This window comes from Hemicordylus capensis, chromosome 1 (genome assembly GCF_027244095.1).
Source record: "Hemicordylus capensis ecotype Gifberg chromosome 1, rHemCap1.1.pri, whole genome shotgun sequence".
Taxonomy (NCBI): Eukaryota; Metazoa; Chordata; class Lepidosauria; order Squamata; family Cordylidae; genus Hemicordylus; species Hemicordylus capensis.
In genome coordinates, this window is record NC_069657.1 from 210,905,802 (window position 1) to 210,922,526 (window position 16,725).

General features: G+C 42.1%; 2 protein-coding genes across 7 annotated transcripts in view; one reads left to right on the forward strand and one right to left on the reverse strand.

Moving 5' to 3' along the window:
• Positions 1–282: 282 nt before the first annotated feature.
• Positions 283–14,405, reverse strand: ORMDL1 (ORMDL sphingolipid biosynthesis regulator 1). The gene is made up of 4 exons (XM_053273128.1): positions 14,251–14,405; positions 10,991–11,172; positions 7,879–8,030; positions 283–1,883 (listed from the first exon to the last, which is right to left on the reverse strand). Exons 2-4 carry the CDS (start codon positions 11,162–11,164, stop codon positions 1,748–1,750), a joined length of 462 nt encoding a protein of 153 aa, XP_053129103.1. The 5' UTR covers positions 11,165–11,172; positions 14,251–14,405; the 3' UTR covers positions 283–1,747.
• A 3-nt stretch (positions 14,406–14,408) lies between these two features.
• Positions 14,409–16,725, forward strand: part of PMS1 (PMS1 homolog 1, mismatch repair system component) — an 89,816-nt gene continuing 87,499 nt past the window's right edge. For all 6 annotated transcript variants that reach the window (XR_008311529.1, XM_053273064.1, XM_053273082.1 and 3 more), the window contains exon 1: positions 14,409–14,565. The gene's annotated coding sequence lies outside the window, so the exon portion shown is untranslated. The remainder of the gene's footprint in view (positions 14,566–16,725) is intronic.

The window sequence follows — 16,725 nt, forward strand, 5'->3', positions numbered from 1 at the left end:
TTAAATAAAAGGCTTGTCACTACAAGTTATTTTAATTGAATAAGCCACAAGCCATATTTGGAAAAAAGTAAGGACAGACAAAACTTACTATACCAGTATCTTAAATAATTGTTGAAGAGACCTCCTATTCAGTTCTACGCACATTTTAGGTAGTGTTTCAAAGCACTAGCTCTACACTGTAGCTAATAATTCTATTTACAAAAGCATAGCAGTGATTTGTTAGTGCTCATAACCGTTTCGGTAGAGTGAACTGCACTTACGAAGTATTACATCGATATGCTCCTCAGTCTTAATGTCATCCACTTTTATTAATAAAAACACTGATATTGTTCAAAGACAGATATTTTCAGAAAGCAACATTAACTAAGAGTCTAATATCTACTGGCTTCAATTCAAAAGTCATCATGGACACAGAGAGAGTTTTAAATTACACTAAGGTACATTGATACCAGTAAGTCATAGCTAGCCCCCATTCAATAGGGGGAAAAGACATGCCTCCTCTTGTCGTTACACAAAATGATTTGTCCCATAGACAATCTCAATATCAGGTTGTCTTTCTGCATGCTGACACCATGTGTGATTGCAGTACCTCATATTGAAACTAGGACCCTAAGCTCTTAATAAGGCAAAATATTCTCTAGCTAACTGAAGCTCCTCTGTCAAGCCAACTAAAGTCTGCTGTACATACTCAATTTCTGTCTGAAAAGAAACTCCAGATATCAAGTACAAGGAAAAAGGCAAAACAGAACTCCTTAACCCTAGATGCAGAATTCCTATGAATTACTACACATTACAATCACTTGGTTTTTGAGCTTCCTATCTATTATAATTCCCAGTAGAGGAAAGGGCCGTATTTTCTATTGTAAACAATAGTTCTAACAGAAATCTGCATTAGTTTCTGAAGTAAAAAAAACCATTTCCTCCTAGAGCAGGCGTTATGAAACCCAACTATTTAAGACAGTTCCACATTAAAAAGAAAGATGGAATTATAGTTTTCAGATACTCTATAGAGTGACTATTTCAGAACAAAAAGCTTAGTCTGGAAAGGAAACAAAACAAGCTTTGATCAATTTAATTTATATGAAAGACAGGCTTAAGAGTTGATGTAGCAGTCCCCTGAGTTTTGGCATCTAAAACTGGAGAAGTCGTTGTGATTAAAGGTCACAGGAATAGATAAGGCATGAAACCCATTATGACTCAGTCACAACAACTTACTAATTCAATATTAACCTAGCAGCACCTGCAACTGGACAGAAACTCCTGGATCTAGAAACAACAGAAACAAAAGCCACCCAAGAAGCACTACTTTAGAGAATCTAAACCATACCAATTCTTAAGTACTGATTTGGGGTACATCGCCTCCCCCCACCACCAACTAGTGCACTACACTACCATAGCTCTCTGTGAAACAACATCTATATTTCAACCAAGTAATTCATGTAGTTTTTGTAACTTGTTTGTTAGCTGGGCATATATCCTGCCAATGCTGCTAACATAACAGAGCTAGGCCTGCCCAGCTCCTTGTGGAAAGCCTGTCCTCTGAAGATATAACTCAAGTTTCACTCATCTTCAGAAAGTCTATTTCTCTCCCACACAGCTTTGAAAGAATAGCATTTACATCTTAGGAGTAGCAAGTCTCACTGTAGATTACTACACAAGTGGCACTGCAAACTGTTCCTTCCTCCACGAAAAACAAACAGTAGCCACATGGATGTTGGTCAGATTGCTCCCATTTCATCTCTCTTGCTTAATATTTGTTGATTCCAAAGATTCTGACTCCATGCAGTTGCGGCAACTTGGGGATAAGTACACTCAAGAGAGAGGCTGTGTTTAGGATGAAATGCGTGGGGTCGTATTTTGTGTAGAAGCTTGCTAGGAAATACCTGCAAAAGAACAAAGACATGTTAATACAAAGAGAACGTTCTAGACTAGGCCAGAGAAGAAAGGCATTTCTAAAGCAAAGAAAACATATTTATTTATTTATTTATTAACATATTTATATACCACCCCAAACGCAAGTCTGAGCGGTTTACAACTATACAATAAAAACAACAAATAAAAAGGTTAAAGCATTACAACAATTCAAAACGTAAAACAATGTTAAAACTATTAAAAAACATCAAAATATTAGAACAATGAGGCTCTTCTTATGATTGGTGAGAAGAGCCTGGGGAGGATTAGCAGGAAGGTCAGTCTGCTCCGGGCGGCTGAACCAGCCGCCCACACGACTGCCGACTCCGTTACGGAGCCAGCTGGGAGGATCGGGGGCTGCGTGGCCCCTGGAAGGTCCAGCATGCCCTGCGCAAGGGCGCAGGGCATGCTGGAGAGACCCCCCGAGCTGGGAGACTGCTTTTCAGCCTTCCAGTTGGGGGTCTACTTGTGAGTTGCCATGGCGCGGAGCCACACCACAGCAACTCATAATCGAAGAGCCTGGGTTAGCGGAGCGCTTGCTCCACTAACCCGGGCTTAGGGGAGGGTTGTTTTAGCGGGTGACCTACTTTCGTGAGACCGGGCTCGGCTGCGAGCCCGGTGGTTCTCCCAGGCATACAAAATCGGGCTAGGCTCCCTTAGCCCGATTTTGTATGACTGTGAGAATAGCCTCAGTATCTAATTAAAAGCCTGGGTGAAGAAATGTGTCTTGACTGCCTTTTTAAAAGTTGTAAGAGATGGGGAGGCTCTTATTTCAGCAGGAAGGGTGTTTCAAAGCCCTGAGGCAGAGAAGGCACATCCCTGAGTGACCATCAGATGGAGCTGAGCTACCAGATGAGCCAAGCTTGGAAAAGCCGCTGTCAGTCTGTGTAGACAATACTGAGCTAGATAGACCAATGGTCTGACTCAGTATATGACAGCTTCCTATGTTCCTGAGCTATTTAGGGCTTTATAGATTATAAGCAAGACCTTGTATTTTGCCCGGAAACTTATCGGCAACCAGTGTAGATTTTTTAAGACAGGAGTAATACGGTCTCTCTGAGATGATCCAGAGACCAACCTGGCTGCCGCATTCTGGATCAACTGCAGTTTCTGGGCTATGTACAAAGGTAGCCCCACATAGAGTGCATTGTAGTAATCAAGTCTGGAGGTGACCAGCAGATGTACTACTTTCTGAGGTCATTTATCCCAAGAAATGGACACAGCTGGCTTATCAGCCAAAGCTATTAAAAGGCACCTCTGACCACTGCCTCAGCCTGGGACACCAGGGAGAGGTTTTTGTCCAGAAGCACCCCCAGACTGTATACCTGTTCCTTCTAGGGAAGTGTGACCCCCATCCAGAACTGGCAGATCAAAATCATCTCCTGAGTTCTGACTCTGGACAATAAGTACTTCCATCTTATCTGGATTCAGTCTTTCTCATCCAGCCTATCGCAACCTCCAGGCAGGCATTTAGGGAGAAAAAGATGTGAGTGTCATCAGCATACTGATAACATCCTGCACCAAATCTCCTGGTGATCTCTCCCAGCGGTTTCATGTAGATGTTAAACAACATTGGAGACAATACGGGAGCCCTGAGGGACACCATACTGAAGTTCAGATTTTGAAGAACAGTCCCTGACACACACCATCTGGAATCTGTCCGTGAGGTAGGAGTGGAACCACTACAAAGCAGTGCCTCCCAACCCCATCAGACGCTCCAGAAGAATACCATGGTTGATAGTATCGAAAGCTGCCGAGAGATCCAAAAGGACCAACAGAGTCACACTTCCTCTGTCAATTCCCAATTGGAGATCATCCATCAGTCCAATCAAGGCAGTCTCCACCCCATAGCCCACCCAAAAGCCATTCTGAAACGGGTCTAGATAATGAGCTTCATACAAGACTTCTTGGAATTGGGATGCCACCACCCTTTCAATTATCTTGCCCAACCACAGAAAGTTGGAGACAGGCCTATAGTTGCTTAACTCTGAGGGATCCAATGCAGGCTTCTTCAAATGAGGTCTAATAATTGCCTCCTTAAGAGGTAAAAGATAGTATAAGATCTATTTAGTATGAAATGACAAATAATTTAGGGGAATACCACAAGATTACGTCAGTATTACAAACTACTCCCAATATGACTTTTTGTTTAGTGGCCCCCAACACACATGAACGTCTACTCACAGGAAAAGCATTACCGTACTGCCTCTTAAAGCAATCTAAGCCTAAATTAGTGTTTTTGCAAGCACAGGCAATGATTTAGAGTCATCATTTAGAGTAGAATTAACATCTACTCACAGGAAAAGCATTATAGTACTGCCTCTTAAAGCAATCTAAGCCTAAATTAGTGTTTTTGCAAGCATAGGCGATGATTTAGAGTCTGAAAATGCACATACAGTTCTATGTAATTGATTTTGAAAGGACATATGATTTGTTATAAGCTTGGTGAAACACACTAGAAGAGGTGTCCAATAGTTACAAAAAGAACTGCAATGTGTCATTGTAATGTCATTTGTTCACAACTAGTTCAACTGGAAATGTTAGAAAACATGCCACAGATTCCTCTTGATCTGTCCAGTCCTTACACGGCAAATATTTGCTCTCGCCCCATTTTTGTTGTTGTTGTTGCAGTTCACTTTACTATACTATATGTATTGCTGGAAATTTAAGTGGCTTCTTTCATGTGCCTAAAATTAAAGTACCACTTCCTTTGTCCATTAGAAATGTGTGGCAGATCAGTTTGTCACTTTTCCATTTGCAACAAGCACAGAAGCTGACAAACATTTCAAGTATTACGATTTTGCCTCCACTTCTGACCTTTGTGTCAAAAAAGGATCTTCTGCATTCCTTCGTTTGGCTAACTAGTTTTGCTGCAGCCCTTTAAAGCAACTTGCTTCAAGCACTGCAGTCAAAGTTTAGCAGAGCATTTTGCCTTAGACATGTTTCTGTACATGGGCTGCACCTGTCCCCAAAAATATGTCCTCTGTTCACATGTGATTTAAGAGGCTGTACCCTTTTCTGCCTTCAAGCTGAAACACCCACAGCTCAATTTGCACCTTTCCAAGGAAGTGTCACTGACTAACTGAAGTTCTACTTAGCAAGAGAAGGTGCTAAATGACTCAAATTCTTCTGAAAGCAATGGAACTTCCAAGTGGATGTTGTTACTAGGATGAGAGTGTTCTATTTTTTTTATACAGATACACCTCAAACATTTTCTCTTCAGCAAAATAGCAATTCCTGAAGCATACTATGCTGCAATGTAGGGCATGACACAAAGTTAGCCGTTTGACAGCCCTTTGGGTTCAACAAGTGACATAAGGACATGCTGAAGTAAGTGAGGCTTAAATCTGGCTAGACTCTGGCCTTCTATTATAACGCACTTTCCCTAAATACCAAAAATGCTTTACATTATCTCAGTACTTACTGAACTTATGAGGTATGGAACTATTAATTATCTCACATTGCAAATGGGGTGTGTGTGGACCAAACGGAAAGCAGAGGTTAAGAGACTGTAACTTGCCTAATGAAGAGAACTGATTTGAAATAGACTTCCAGCTTATGCTTTTAACCATCATGCTATCCTAGCTAAAAGTCAGTAGTCTATTGCTGTGTAGGGTCCGCGCAGAGATTTCAAATCTTCCTACTGACTTAATTCATTTATTTTATAGGGCTGCCAATAAAGAGATCCACATTGCTCATTTTAATTAAGGGGTCATGTTCCACATTCTGGGGTACTAACTTGCTTGTTTCAGAATCCAGATTTGACACACTGTAGGCAGTCAATTTTATATTAACTAGCAAGAACTAAGGAGTCTGGGGGTGGGGGCACACACTAGAGTACAAGATTCCCCTATTGCAATTACTTAGATTCCATAATACAGAGCAGCAGTTGAGATTCTTCTTCCAAGACAATAAATTCTAACTTTCAAGGGAAGTAGTTTGCCTTATACTTCCAAAAGAGTGCGGCATTCTGCTAGAAGTTTTGATAACCTTATAATCTAAGATATTCATTCAATATGCAATGCTTTAGAACAGGGTATTTATACAGCACAATCCTATGTATGTTTTCTCAGAAGCAAATCCCATTGTGTTCAATAGGATTTACTCCCAAGTGGCAAGCCTTGGTCCTTTTTAGTTTGCCATTCTGGCCAATGCACTGAAAAGTGAAACTTTCTAGCTGCTAAGTGTGTAGTAAGTCTTCACCTCCTGATACTGCTGTAGTTTTGGTTGGTACTCTTTAGTATTATTATTATTATATTTATTATTAAACTTCAACTACTGACTGAATTTAGTTGTAAAATGAAGTTGCACAACCAATGTTTTCCAAATGTTGATTTGGGGTGTGTAGTGTTTCTGTATTACATTTTGTAACAACAAATTTATGGAATGGAAAATTAGCCTACAGTATTTTAAATTCACCACCTAATGGGGCAGTGGGAATGACTTGACTAGCAAGCCAGAGGTTGCTGGTTCAAATCCCCGCTGGTATATTTCCCAGACTATGGGAAACACCTATATCGGGCAGCAGCAATATAGGAACATACGGAAAGGTATCATCTCGTACTGCGTGGGAGATAGCAATGGTAAACCCCTGTATTCTACCAAAGACAACCGCCAAGAGCCAACACTGACTCAACGGCACACTTTACTTTTATTTTGAATCCATTTAAATACAAAACATTTCAGAACCTTACATAAACTACTGAAATGTGGCACTACAGGTTTGAACTAAAGCTAGGAAGACACAATCCATTATGAAGCCAGTCTCTCATGGGGATTCCAGTTCTGCAAAATACCCTGTACTTGTCTGCAGGACTGGAATGTTCACTCTAATATGGTAGGGTTATCAAGATGAAATCAGTACTTCCTTTACAGGAATCATAATTACATGGACAACAAGTGGGACCTGCAGCCAAGTGTTGCAGTATATTAGGGCTCCAACCAGCCTGGAACAGAAGCCATGAAGGTCACTGGACTACATCTAGACTAGTGCTGTGCCAGCACAATGCCAGATAGGAACATAGGAACATAGAAAGCTGCCATATACTGTGTCAGACCATTGATCTATCTAGCTCAGTATTGTCTTCACAGACCAGCAGAGGCTTCTGCAAGGCTGCAGGCAGGAGACTCTCTCAGCCCCATCTTGGAGAAGCCAGGGAGGAAACTTGGAACCTTCTGCTCTTCTCAGAGTGGCTCCATCCCCTGAGGTGATTATCTTACAGTGCTCACACATCAAGTCTCCCATTCATATGTAACCAGGGCAAACCCTGCTTAAGCTAAGCGGACAAGTCATGCTTGCTACCACAAGACCAGCACTCCTCTCCCCGCTTTAAAGTGTGCATTTGCAGAATGTACACTTTAAAATTACCCTTTCCAATAATGATACATAAAGATGTAGTGCATTGATGCTGTACAAAGAAAGGAAAGCCTGTTCCAGACTTGTTTTTGTACTCTGGGAGATGAAGGTTGCACAACCTGGAATGTGTCCCAGGGAACGTACAAGGTACTAGGAGTTGTGCAGTCACAGACCAACTTCACCCAGCTCTGCAGACATCTTAAGCCATGCACACAACTTCTCTTGTTCCACTAGTGCAACACTCATCTAGATGTCAACCACTGAGAATAGCTCTTCATTTAATTTACACAACAATATACTTCAGTTTACCTGGGGAGTCCAAGTATGCAGAAACCACTATCCTATTTTTCACTTCCAAGCTGACAGGCACAAGAACATCTAATATCAGTTTGGTATTAGAGGGAATGCTGTATTTTGCCTCCCTTTAAAAACACATATTTTAATTGATTAAAAAATCATGAACTATAAGAAACATAACCAAAATATCCCAAATATGTTTGAAGAATGCACTACAGAATTACCCTTTCCAATATTGATTTGTCACATCAAATGTTACTTTTTGGAAAATTTCCAGAGCATAACTATTGCAGAAATAGAACTTTAAAACCTACAAGATTATGGGAGAGATTGTGAAGAACTTCCGTGAAGATGTAAACTGTACACCATAGTCCAGTTGCTCCCAGTGAGTCAGCAGTCTTGCTTTACCTTGGTCAGGTGTTTCAAAAGGTGTTCCTTTTACTGCATGCAAGAACACATACATTCCCTGGGAAGAAAAACAAAAACAAACAGTACACAAAAACTATGAGATAGGACTCCTGTATGACTCTAGACCACTACCAAAGCATGATAGAAACCTGTTCTGTGTTTTCCACATATATACATATGCTTGATAAATGGTTAGATGGGAACACTAAGACAAACACTCCACTGAAAAACAGAAAGGTTAGTCTAACTAGCCTTAGGTGGCAGCTCTCCAATTGGACTATTATGGAGAAATGTGAAGATACAGTCCTCCTTAGCCAACCAACCGCGAGTTTCCCAGTCGCGGATTTGAGTATCCGTGACTGGGAAATTGTGTCAGGTCCTGCCAACCATGACCTGAGTATCCAAGGTTTGTTGAGATTTTTTGGAAATTTGGGGAGTTTGGGGGGAATTTCTGGGGGCTGGAGGTCATTTCCAGAGGTCAGAGGCACTGTTCCCTCTAAGGCATGCACAAGTGCACGAGCTCACAAGTTTTTGGATGTCCGCTCAGTTCATTTTCAATCCAATTCAGATTGAATCAAGAAGGCCCCATTCTGAGTGCACACTGGCTTGATACTGCTGCCCAGAACAAAACTCATTCCGCCCAGAGATGAAAAAAATTAGAGGGACCACTGGTCAGAGGGTGATTGGGGTGTGTGTGTGTGTGTCAGAAGGCAGTTTTTTCTATTTTTAACTGCCCCCCCCCCCGGTCTTCTTGCGACCGCTAAACCCGTTTTCAATGTTTTCCCATTGCTTCCCAACCGCGAATTTGCCAACCGCGAGGTTTTCCAGGAACGGAACCCTCATGGTTGATGAGAGATGACTGTACTTCGTAATGAAACAGCCTATATCTGATTAACAACAGGGAGGGAGAAGCAGCAAAGGAAACAGTGGGGCCAGGAACCATCGCAATGAAAAATGTTTCGGGGGCTGCCAGTCTGCTGCTTCTGCCAATCTGTTTCTATAGGGAAATGCCTCATCAGTGGACCACCCCTGGGTTCTTCCTTTCCTCACTTTCAGAAAGCACTAGAAACGTTTCTTTTTAATCCACAGGTGCTTTTAGGAATAGCACTGGTGGTTTTCCTCTCCGGCATCTCTTGTTTTTTTAATCTAGCCATCAGTCACCTCATATCCTTATATCCACTCAGGTATAGAACAGATAATATGCAAATTACCTGCAGAGCAGCATCACACTTCTCCAGTATAATCGCTGGCACTGATCAAGGTATTAATGCTGGCCAAGATTTATTTAATCTAATTTATCATAGAGTTGAGACATTTCATAGAAATAACATTTTCTTTTATCTGCCCAAAGATGCTTACTTGATTACAAGTTGTAAATTTGACTCTTTAAATATGGCATTTAAGATGTATAAAACAAACAGCCACTTTAGTTGCAAGTTAGGTTTAATTAATCAAATGTCTTTTCACATAATTTTATTCAGAACTTTGCATGCATCAGCAATTGTCTTAGTCCTTTCTAATGAGAATGCAGACCTAGGCTCTTGAGGTTGCATTTTGTTTCTGCATGGAAAGATGGCAGCCATACTATGCCTTATTAAAAGGCAGGGGAGTATTTTAAAATTACTTGCATGCTTACCAGTGATGCTAAGTTTGCATTGCTAGGGGTTTGCAGAATTATTCACAAATCTGCAGATAACATACTATAAAATCAAAACTTCTCTATACAAAGATGGTAAGTTGAGCACTATATACATGTCTGGTTGAAAATGTTTCTACTGAATTCAGGGGAACATGCTCCCACACAAGGGAGCATAGGTTTACAGTCTAAAAACAATATTGCCTTGGGGGCAAATTCAACATTCTGGTTTATGACCAAAGCCCTTACCTATCTCGAGCCTGTGCCCTACACTTGTCCCACTGCAATCTCGAATCTGCTCTGGAATGCCTTCTAGAATAAGGATGGTCAAAGGGTAGCCCAGAAGTCATATCCAGCTGCTTCTGGTCTGGCAGGGACCACTCCAGGTAGGAAATGGAAGGCAACTCATTTCTTGATCTGAGGGACATGTTCTAAGTGGGAAGCAGCACTATGCATATTGCTTCTGACCTAGTTAGTGCTATTCCAAGCGATTTTACTTGGAAGCAGTACTAGACAGTCCAAAAGGAATGTGCAAGAGTTGTGTTCTTTCTCCTTCCTGGCCAGGAAGTGTCTCAACCCTACCCTCATGAGGAATGGGAAATAATCTCAGGCAGAAATGAGACTCTAGAGAAATGTCCCCATTCCATTACAAGAGGGGTGCCTACCAACTGAATAAGAACTAGCTTTGTGTGTACTGCTTTTGAAGCAGATAGTGCTACTCCCCTGGGCTTGGGGGATAGGTTGGACGGTCCAATAACTATGCAAAAGGTCTTCTTTTCACTCAGTGGCAGATGCTCCTTCCTTCAAGGAATGGAAGACTGCTCCAGAAGCAGTCCAAATGGCAGGGATACCTGTTGGCTGCACGGAAAGAAGCACATGGGGTTCTTCAATTGGGAGCTCTGGACTCTTCCTGGATGAGCTGCTGGGACTGGCCATCAGGAAGGTGGGCTTCAGTCTCCAAGCAGTTTGACGGGCAAAAAACTCCAGTCTCTCTGGTTGAGGAAGTTGACCATGACCACTCTTGAGGTCTGGCAGTGTCCCTAACCATAATGTAACAGTTCAAGGATTAAAAGGAATATTTTAAATACAGTGTTGTCTTATTTAGTTACTGACCCTAAGTCCTCTAAGGACTGTATATATGACAAATCCTATATCCAACTCACTACATTACAGTGATTTTTCTTTATCTATCTTTCATTAACCGTTAATAAGGGCTATGATCTTATTAATTTAAGATTTACTCCGATTACATTTCTGTTTTGACCAAGTGTGAGAAAGAATACCGGTACTCTGGCAGTTTAAAGCATTTAAAGTGGAAACTATCTTCCCTTGCCTGGGTTGTTGACATACCTAAGCTTTGCCTCCCTCTGAAGGGGACTTACCAAATTGTGAATAACATTGGTTAAGGTCCATGCAACTGGCACACTGAAGAAAGGAATGCTGAGCAAGACAATATGAAGCAAGCCAACTCCAAGAGCATATGTGAGCCACATTCCTCGACTGTTCATCACCCTTGTGTTGGGATTAACTTCACTGTGGGCAACCCCAACATTCATGTTTGAGTCTAAAAAAGGAAATATACTTGTCAGAAACACTCATCATGTTCAACACAGCGCTCTCGGAAAGGAAGTGTTACACATAATTACTGCATAAAACTCCCTTAGCATTTTGCAGGTTAGCATTACACAAAGTGCTTCAAGTTCATGATCCACAAACTTCTGGGTTGTTCCTACATTATACATATACAGTATCCACAGTACACTATCTTCTTTTGACAAGACAACCAGTTGCTATCTGGCAGCAACAGACTGAACCTTTAGGAAATGTCTTGGGATCAAAGACACTTTACCAGTTTCAACATACTAATGTTAATGTTTTTATCTGTCTTCGAGGCAAAAAAAAAATTCTTTTAAAACATGAAGGAGCTATAAAGGAAAGGTTTTTATTTATTTTATTTATTTTTACATTTATATACCGCTCTTCCTCCAAGGAACCCAGAGCGGTGTACTACATACTTGAGTTTCTCCTCACAACAACCCTGTGAAGTAGGTTAGGCTGAGAGAGAAGTGACTGGCCCAGAGTCACCCAGCAAGTCTCATGGCTTGTGCCATCGAGTCAGTGTCGACTCCTGGCAACCACAGAGCCATGTGGTTTTCTTGGCAGAAAACCGGAGTGGTTTACCATTGCCTTCTCCTGCGCAGTATGAGATGATGCCTTTCAGCACCTTCCTATATTGCTGCTGCCATATTCTGGGAAACACACCAGTGGGGATTTGAACCAATAGCCTCCTGCTCTCTAGGCAGGTTGCTTCCCCGCTGCACCAATAGGTGGCTTGAAGGAGCTATACCATATAAAAAGTGAAGGAACACTGCTGGGAGTTAAAGTTGCTTTTCAAACATTTGTCAACTGCCATTTTTGCTTTTAGAAAATGTTGCACAGTTTATACAATCAGACAATTAAGCTCAACGTTATGTCAAAAAATAACTTTTCCTATCAGGGAAATCAGTTTCACGTGATTGACTGCTCTTGGCTCTGACACAATTCCCTAATTAGCATTACTGGAATAAAATGCTAACTATGGGTTCATACCTCCTAAGTAAAGGTAAAAGGTGCCGTCAAGTTGTTTTGACTCCTGGCGACCACAGAGACCTGTGGTTGTCTTTGGTAGAATACAGGAGGGGTTTACCATTGCCTCCTCCCACACAATATGAGATGTGCCTTTCAGCACCTTCCTGTATCACTGCTACCCGATATAGGTGTTTACCATAGTCTGGGAAATATACCAGTGGGGATTCGAACCGTCAACCTTTGGCCTGATAATTACGTCATTTCCCTGCTGTGCCATTAGGTGGCTATACTCCTAAGTACCAGTCTCAAAAGTCACAGATGGAACTAGAACAAGGTAAACAATGTACAAGGAGTCAGCATATAATCCTACCCCCCGCAAAAAAAAACCACAAAACCCTTGGAGAATGAACAGCAGCTACCAGGTAAGTATGTTATCACTAGATATTCCCTATTTGGGTTGGAAAAAATGGAGAATACAAAAAACCATCAATTTCCCCACACTTCTTGTATTTATATTAAAAAAAAGTTAACACCTTCACAGGAACATAGGAAGCTGCCATACACCGAGTCAGACTATTGACTTCATCTACCTAATAAAGGGATCAAGAGTTTTGCAACTCAAGAGACACCCTGCTAATACTGTAAGTAGCAGTACAACTTATCTCAAGGAAGTATTGTTTATTGAGATTGTGTGGAAACCTGTCTTGGTCCTTAAAAACCAACAAAATCCCTTCATTCACCCTGCTGTATCATAGTGGTTGCAAAAATATGCCAGGTGAAGCATGGCTCACTGAAGACAATGAGAAGAATTCACCTTGATCCTTCTAACACGACCACATTAAAAGATAATTTTAGATTTACATCTCCAATCCAGTGTAATCATTGTGGAGCAGTGATTACAATCAAGGCCATAGGAGCATGATCCACAAGACGAATATGGGACACAATCCCAACAGTTTAAAAAAAAGGATTAGTTTGCAATGCAAATTGCATTTAATTGGCATTTCAGTCAATGTCACACTGACATCTGTGAGGCTTTACTGTAATTTTACTTCTGAGAAATACACATTTAGGAATCAAGCTGCAGATGTCACCGGCACTAAACTGGTCTAACAGCGAGTATGCCACTACAAATTAATTATTTGTAGATAACACCCAAATATTAAACTTAAAAGGTCCTCCGGCAGTTTGTTTTTACTCCAAGTCCACATCCAATAGGCGTTAAGGTACATTCCAGTTCTCAGAAGGATATAATTAAGTCTGTAGCTCTATACAGACATCATGTTGTGCACACATACAGGTGTCCATACATGCTTGTGTGTGAGTGACTGAATAGGTGTTCATTTTAAGAACGAGTCCGAGTACAGGCCCTCCTCAAATGTAGGGTACAGATAGGAAGTGCACTACAGTGTGTGCATTTAACATAATGTCAGAATATCTCTGACTGCATACACAACTTGAATGTGCATCGAACCTAACTTCTGAATAGGGCCTCTGGAATAAAATGCTCAAAAAGGAAGCCATCTTTCCTAGTTTATATGCCACTAACAGCAAAACAAAAATTTGCACATATAAGAAACCAATAACTCTCCCGTTTGACAAGCCCGAGCGACTTTGAGGAAGTACAGATTACAACCGGCGTGCACTTCTAGAGAATGCTCTGCATTCATTTCTTTGTATCGCCAGCCCAATCAGCCTGACACACACAATCATGGCAGATACGTGGACCAAAAATAGCTAAAATTACGACGGCTTACTGAAGCCTCTTTGTTTCCGAATAGGGAGCATCAGATGCTTTTTAGCGAGCACTGAAATTAGTAAAGATTATTATCATGTTAATTATGAGGGACTGCAGCAGAGAAGGGAAAGGGCCTTTGTGCATGCCTCAGGGCACACAAGCTCTCAGGGTGCCGAGCCGCTGCATTGTTCCTTGAAGGGTGCAGCCGCCTTTGTTGTGCTTTTGGAGCTGCGCGATGCGGAGCTCGGGCCACGCACACCAGTTGCATAATGACGACAGCCTAGCGCAAGGCACGCGCATCCCGATCCCCCAACCCCTCGTCGGTGGCTTACTAACCCGGGAGAGGAAGACTCGGCGCTGCTTTCCCAGGGGCTCCGCGGCTGCCTGGCCCGCCCGATCCTACGGCTTCTGCTGCTAGTTCTGCCCACTGCGAAATGTTGCACTATCTGAGCAGATGAAGCAGACGATTGGCTCAGAGTTAGTCCCGCCCGCTCTTTCCCCCCCCCCTCCTCCTCCTCCAGTCGGCGACGCACGCGGAGGAGAAGCCGCTTTTTCCCGGGCGTGGGTGGGCAGGAACGGCTTGCTCCCAAAGGAGATCCGAGAGCGGATAAAGGCACTCCGCGTCTGCTGAGGCAAAGAGCCCTGAAGCAGGTAGTGGGATCTGAAGGATCTGCGGGGGGTGGGGGGGGGGAGAGGCAGGCTTGCCCTCAGGCAACGTTCCTTCCTCCCTCAGGGTTCATTGCTCGATTACAATGCTTCTATAGGCCTGTAGTGGTCACGTGAATCTGGAGGATGGGCTTGGACTCGTAAACAAAGCAAGAGGTCTAGGCTTGTATTTGAAAGGTTTCCAAGCTGTCTGTGGGATATTTAGCATCTCCTGAGAATAGGCCCTACGATGAATGAGTGGTGGCTTGCTTTCATCATTCCTTCACATTTTATAAATCATGCATCTCCTTAAGTAGGCTTTTAGCCACAAGGATGTTCTGCTGCAATATAGTTATTTATCTGTCATGTTTATATACTGCCTGATACGTGTAGGTGCTGTGCACAGTTTAAAACAACAAATATAGAACAGAGTTAAAACAACTTCACAGAATAAGAAAGTTAAAACAATTTCATGGGATAAAAACAAACAGCTTAAAATTAATTTCAGTTAAAAGCCTCAGAGAATGTGTTTCTTGAGGGTCTTCGTAAAAGCAAACACAGATGGAGATGCTTATTTTGACAGGTTTTACTGTATTCTGTTGATTTTTGTTTTTATACTAAATTCTTATTTACTTTGTAGTGTTGCATATAGGCAGAACATACTCCTAAATAAATATGCATGTTTCCTAGGTCTGTTGGATGCATCACATTCTGTCTAAGATCAAGCTACACATTTATATTCATTCCATTGACTTGTAATAATAAAAGGGTCTGCAATGAGGAAAGTGTTGAGGGCACATTTGCTCACCCTAGTGGATAAGAGCAGGGGCGTAGCAAGGTTGGAGTGGGTCCAGAGACAAGATTTTAAAATGGGCCCCTCGCTGATATACATACACAAACACACTTCACAATATATAGTGCACTCACACTCACATCCCCATTATGAATATGGTGAATATCTAGTTCACAGGGGCGGATCCAGCAGGAAATTACAGGGGGTGCAACAAGAATTGTCCCCATAAAATATTCCACCCCCATATAAATATTGAGGCTTGGATTTTCTCTCTCTTGCAAATTTGCTATGCCAGGGGGTGTCAAACGAAGATTTGGTGGTGGGCCAGAGTAGATTCTGATGCACCTCTGGTGAGCCACACATAGCCTTGTGCCCACCTCATACCACCTATCTTCCTCCTCCTCTCTGTTCTTTCTCTCATTCCTTTTCTCTCCCCCCCCCCCAAATTTGCCAAATTAACTACTTTTTACACTAAAATACACTCAGGGAAAGATTGATTTTTTTATTTTTAGAAGAAATTTGGAACATACCTGCTAATACCAGCTTTTTGCATAGAAAATCCTATCACTCTTCCTCTCTCCCTTACAAAGGTGTTGCTAGGTACTTAAAAGATCCTGGGGTGCAAGATGGGCGGGCAGGGAGTCATGTGACATGCCTCTGGGCAGTGGGGCCCCAAGACAACTGTCTCCCCTTGCCTAATGATAGTTACGCCCCTGGATAAGAGAGTCTGCCCCAGCCAATGTTTTTTTTTAATTGTAGCTCTTTTCATGTACAAGTCAATGAGCACATTTGTAATTCTGAGAACTGTTATGTTACCACAGATTTCTACACCCCCATTGGGACTTCTGACTTGGCATCCATTCATCGTTGCTAATGGATTTTATGAAATGTCCCTGGACATCTGGACTAGCATTGAGCATGTGCAGCAGTGTGAGTTTAAAACTACTGCTGCACTGTCTCTTTAGCCAGGGGAAGGGTGATTTTTCGCTAGTCACCCTTCCCTGTGAAGCCCACTGTGGGTCACCAAAATATGTCCCTGAGAGTCACGCAGTCCTAGGGATTTATTTTGATGGCCCACAGTGCACTTCAGAAGAAAGAGTAGACTGGCAAAAATGACCCCTTCCACAGTGGTTGTCTGGATGTTGGTAATTATGGAAATGGAAATTTTCCACAGAAAAATAAATATGAAGAAAATTCTGCAAAAAAATTCAAACCCACATCTCTGCTTTGTTGGAAGGATGTCAGGATGATTGAAATGTGGTGTGCATATAGGCTATCTGAGGTATTGGCTGCAAACCAGCATTCTAGTAGGAGAACTTGGGTTTTCAGTGCTGTAAAAGAAAGGAACTACTACAGCAATTATGAGAAGCATG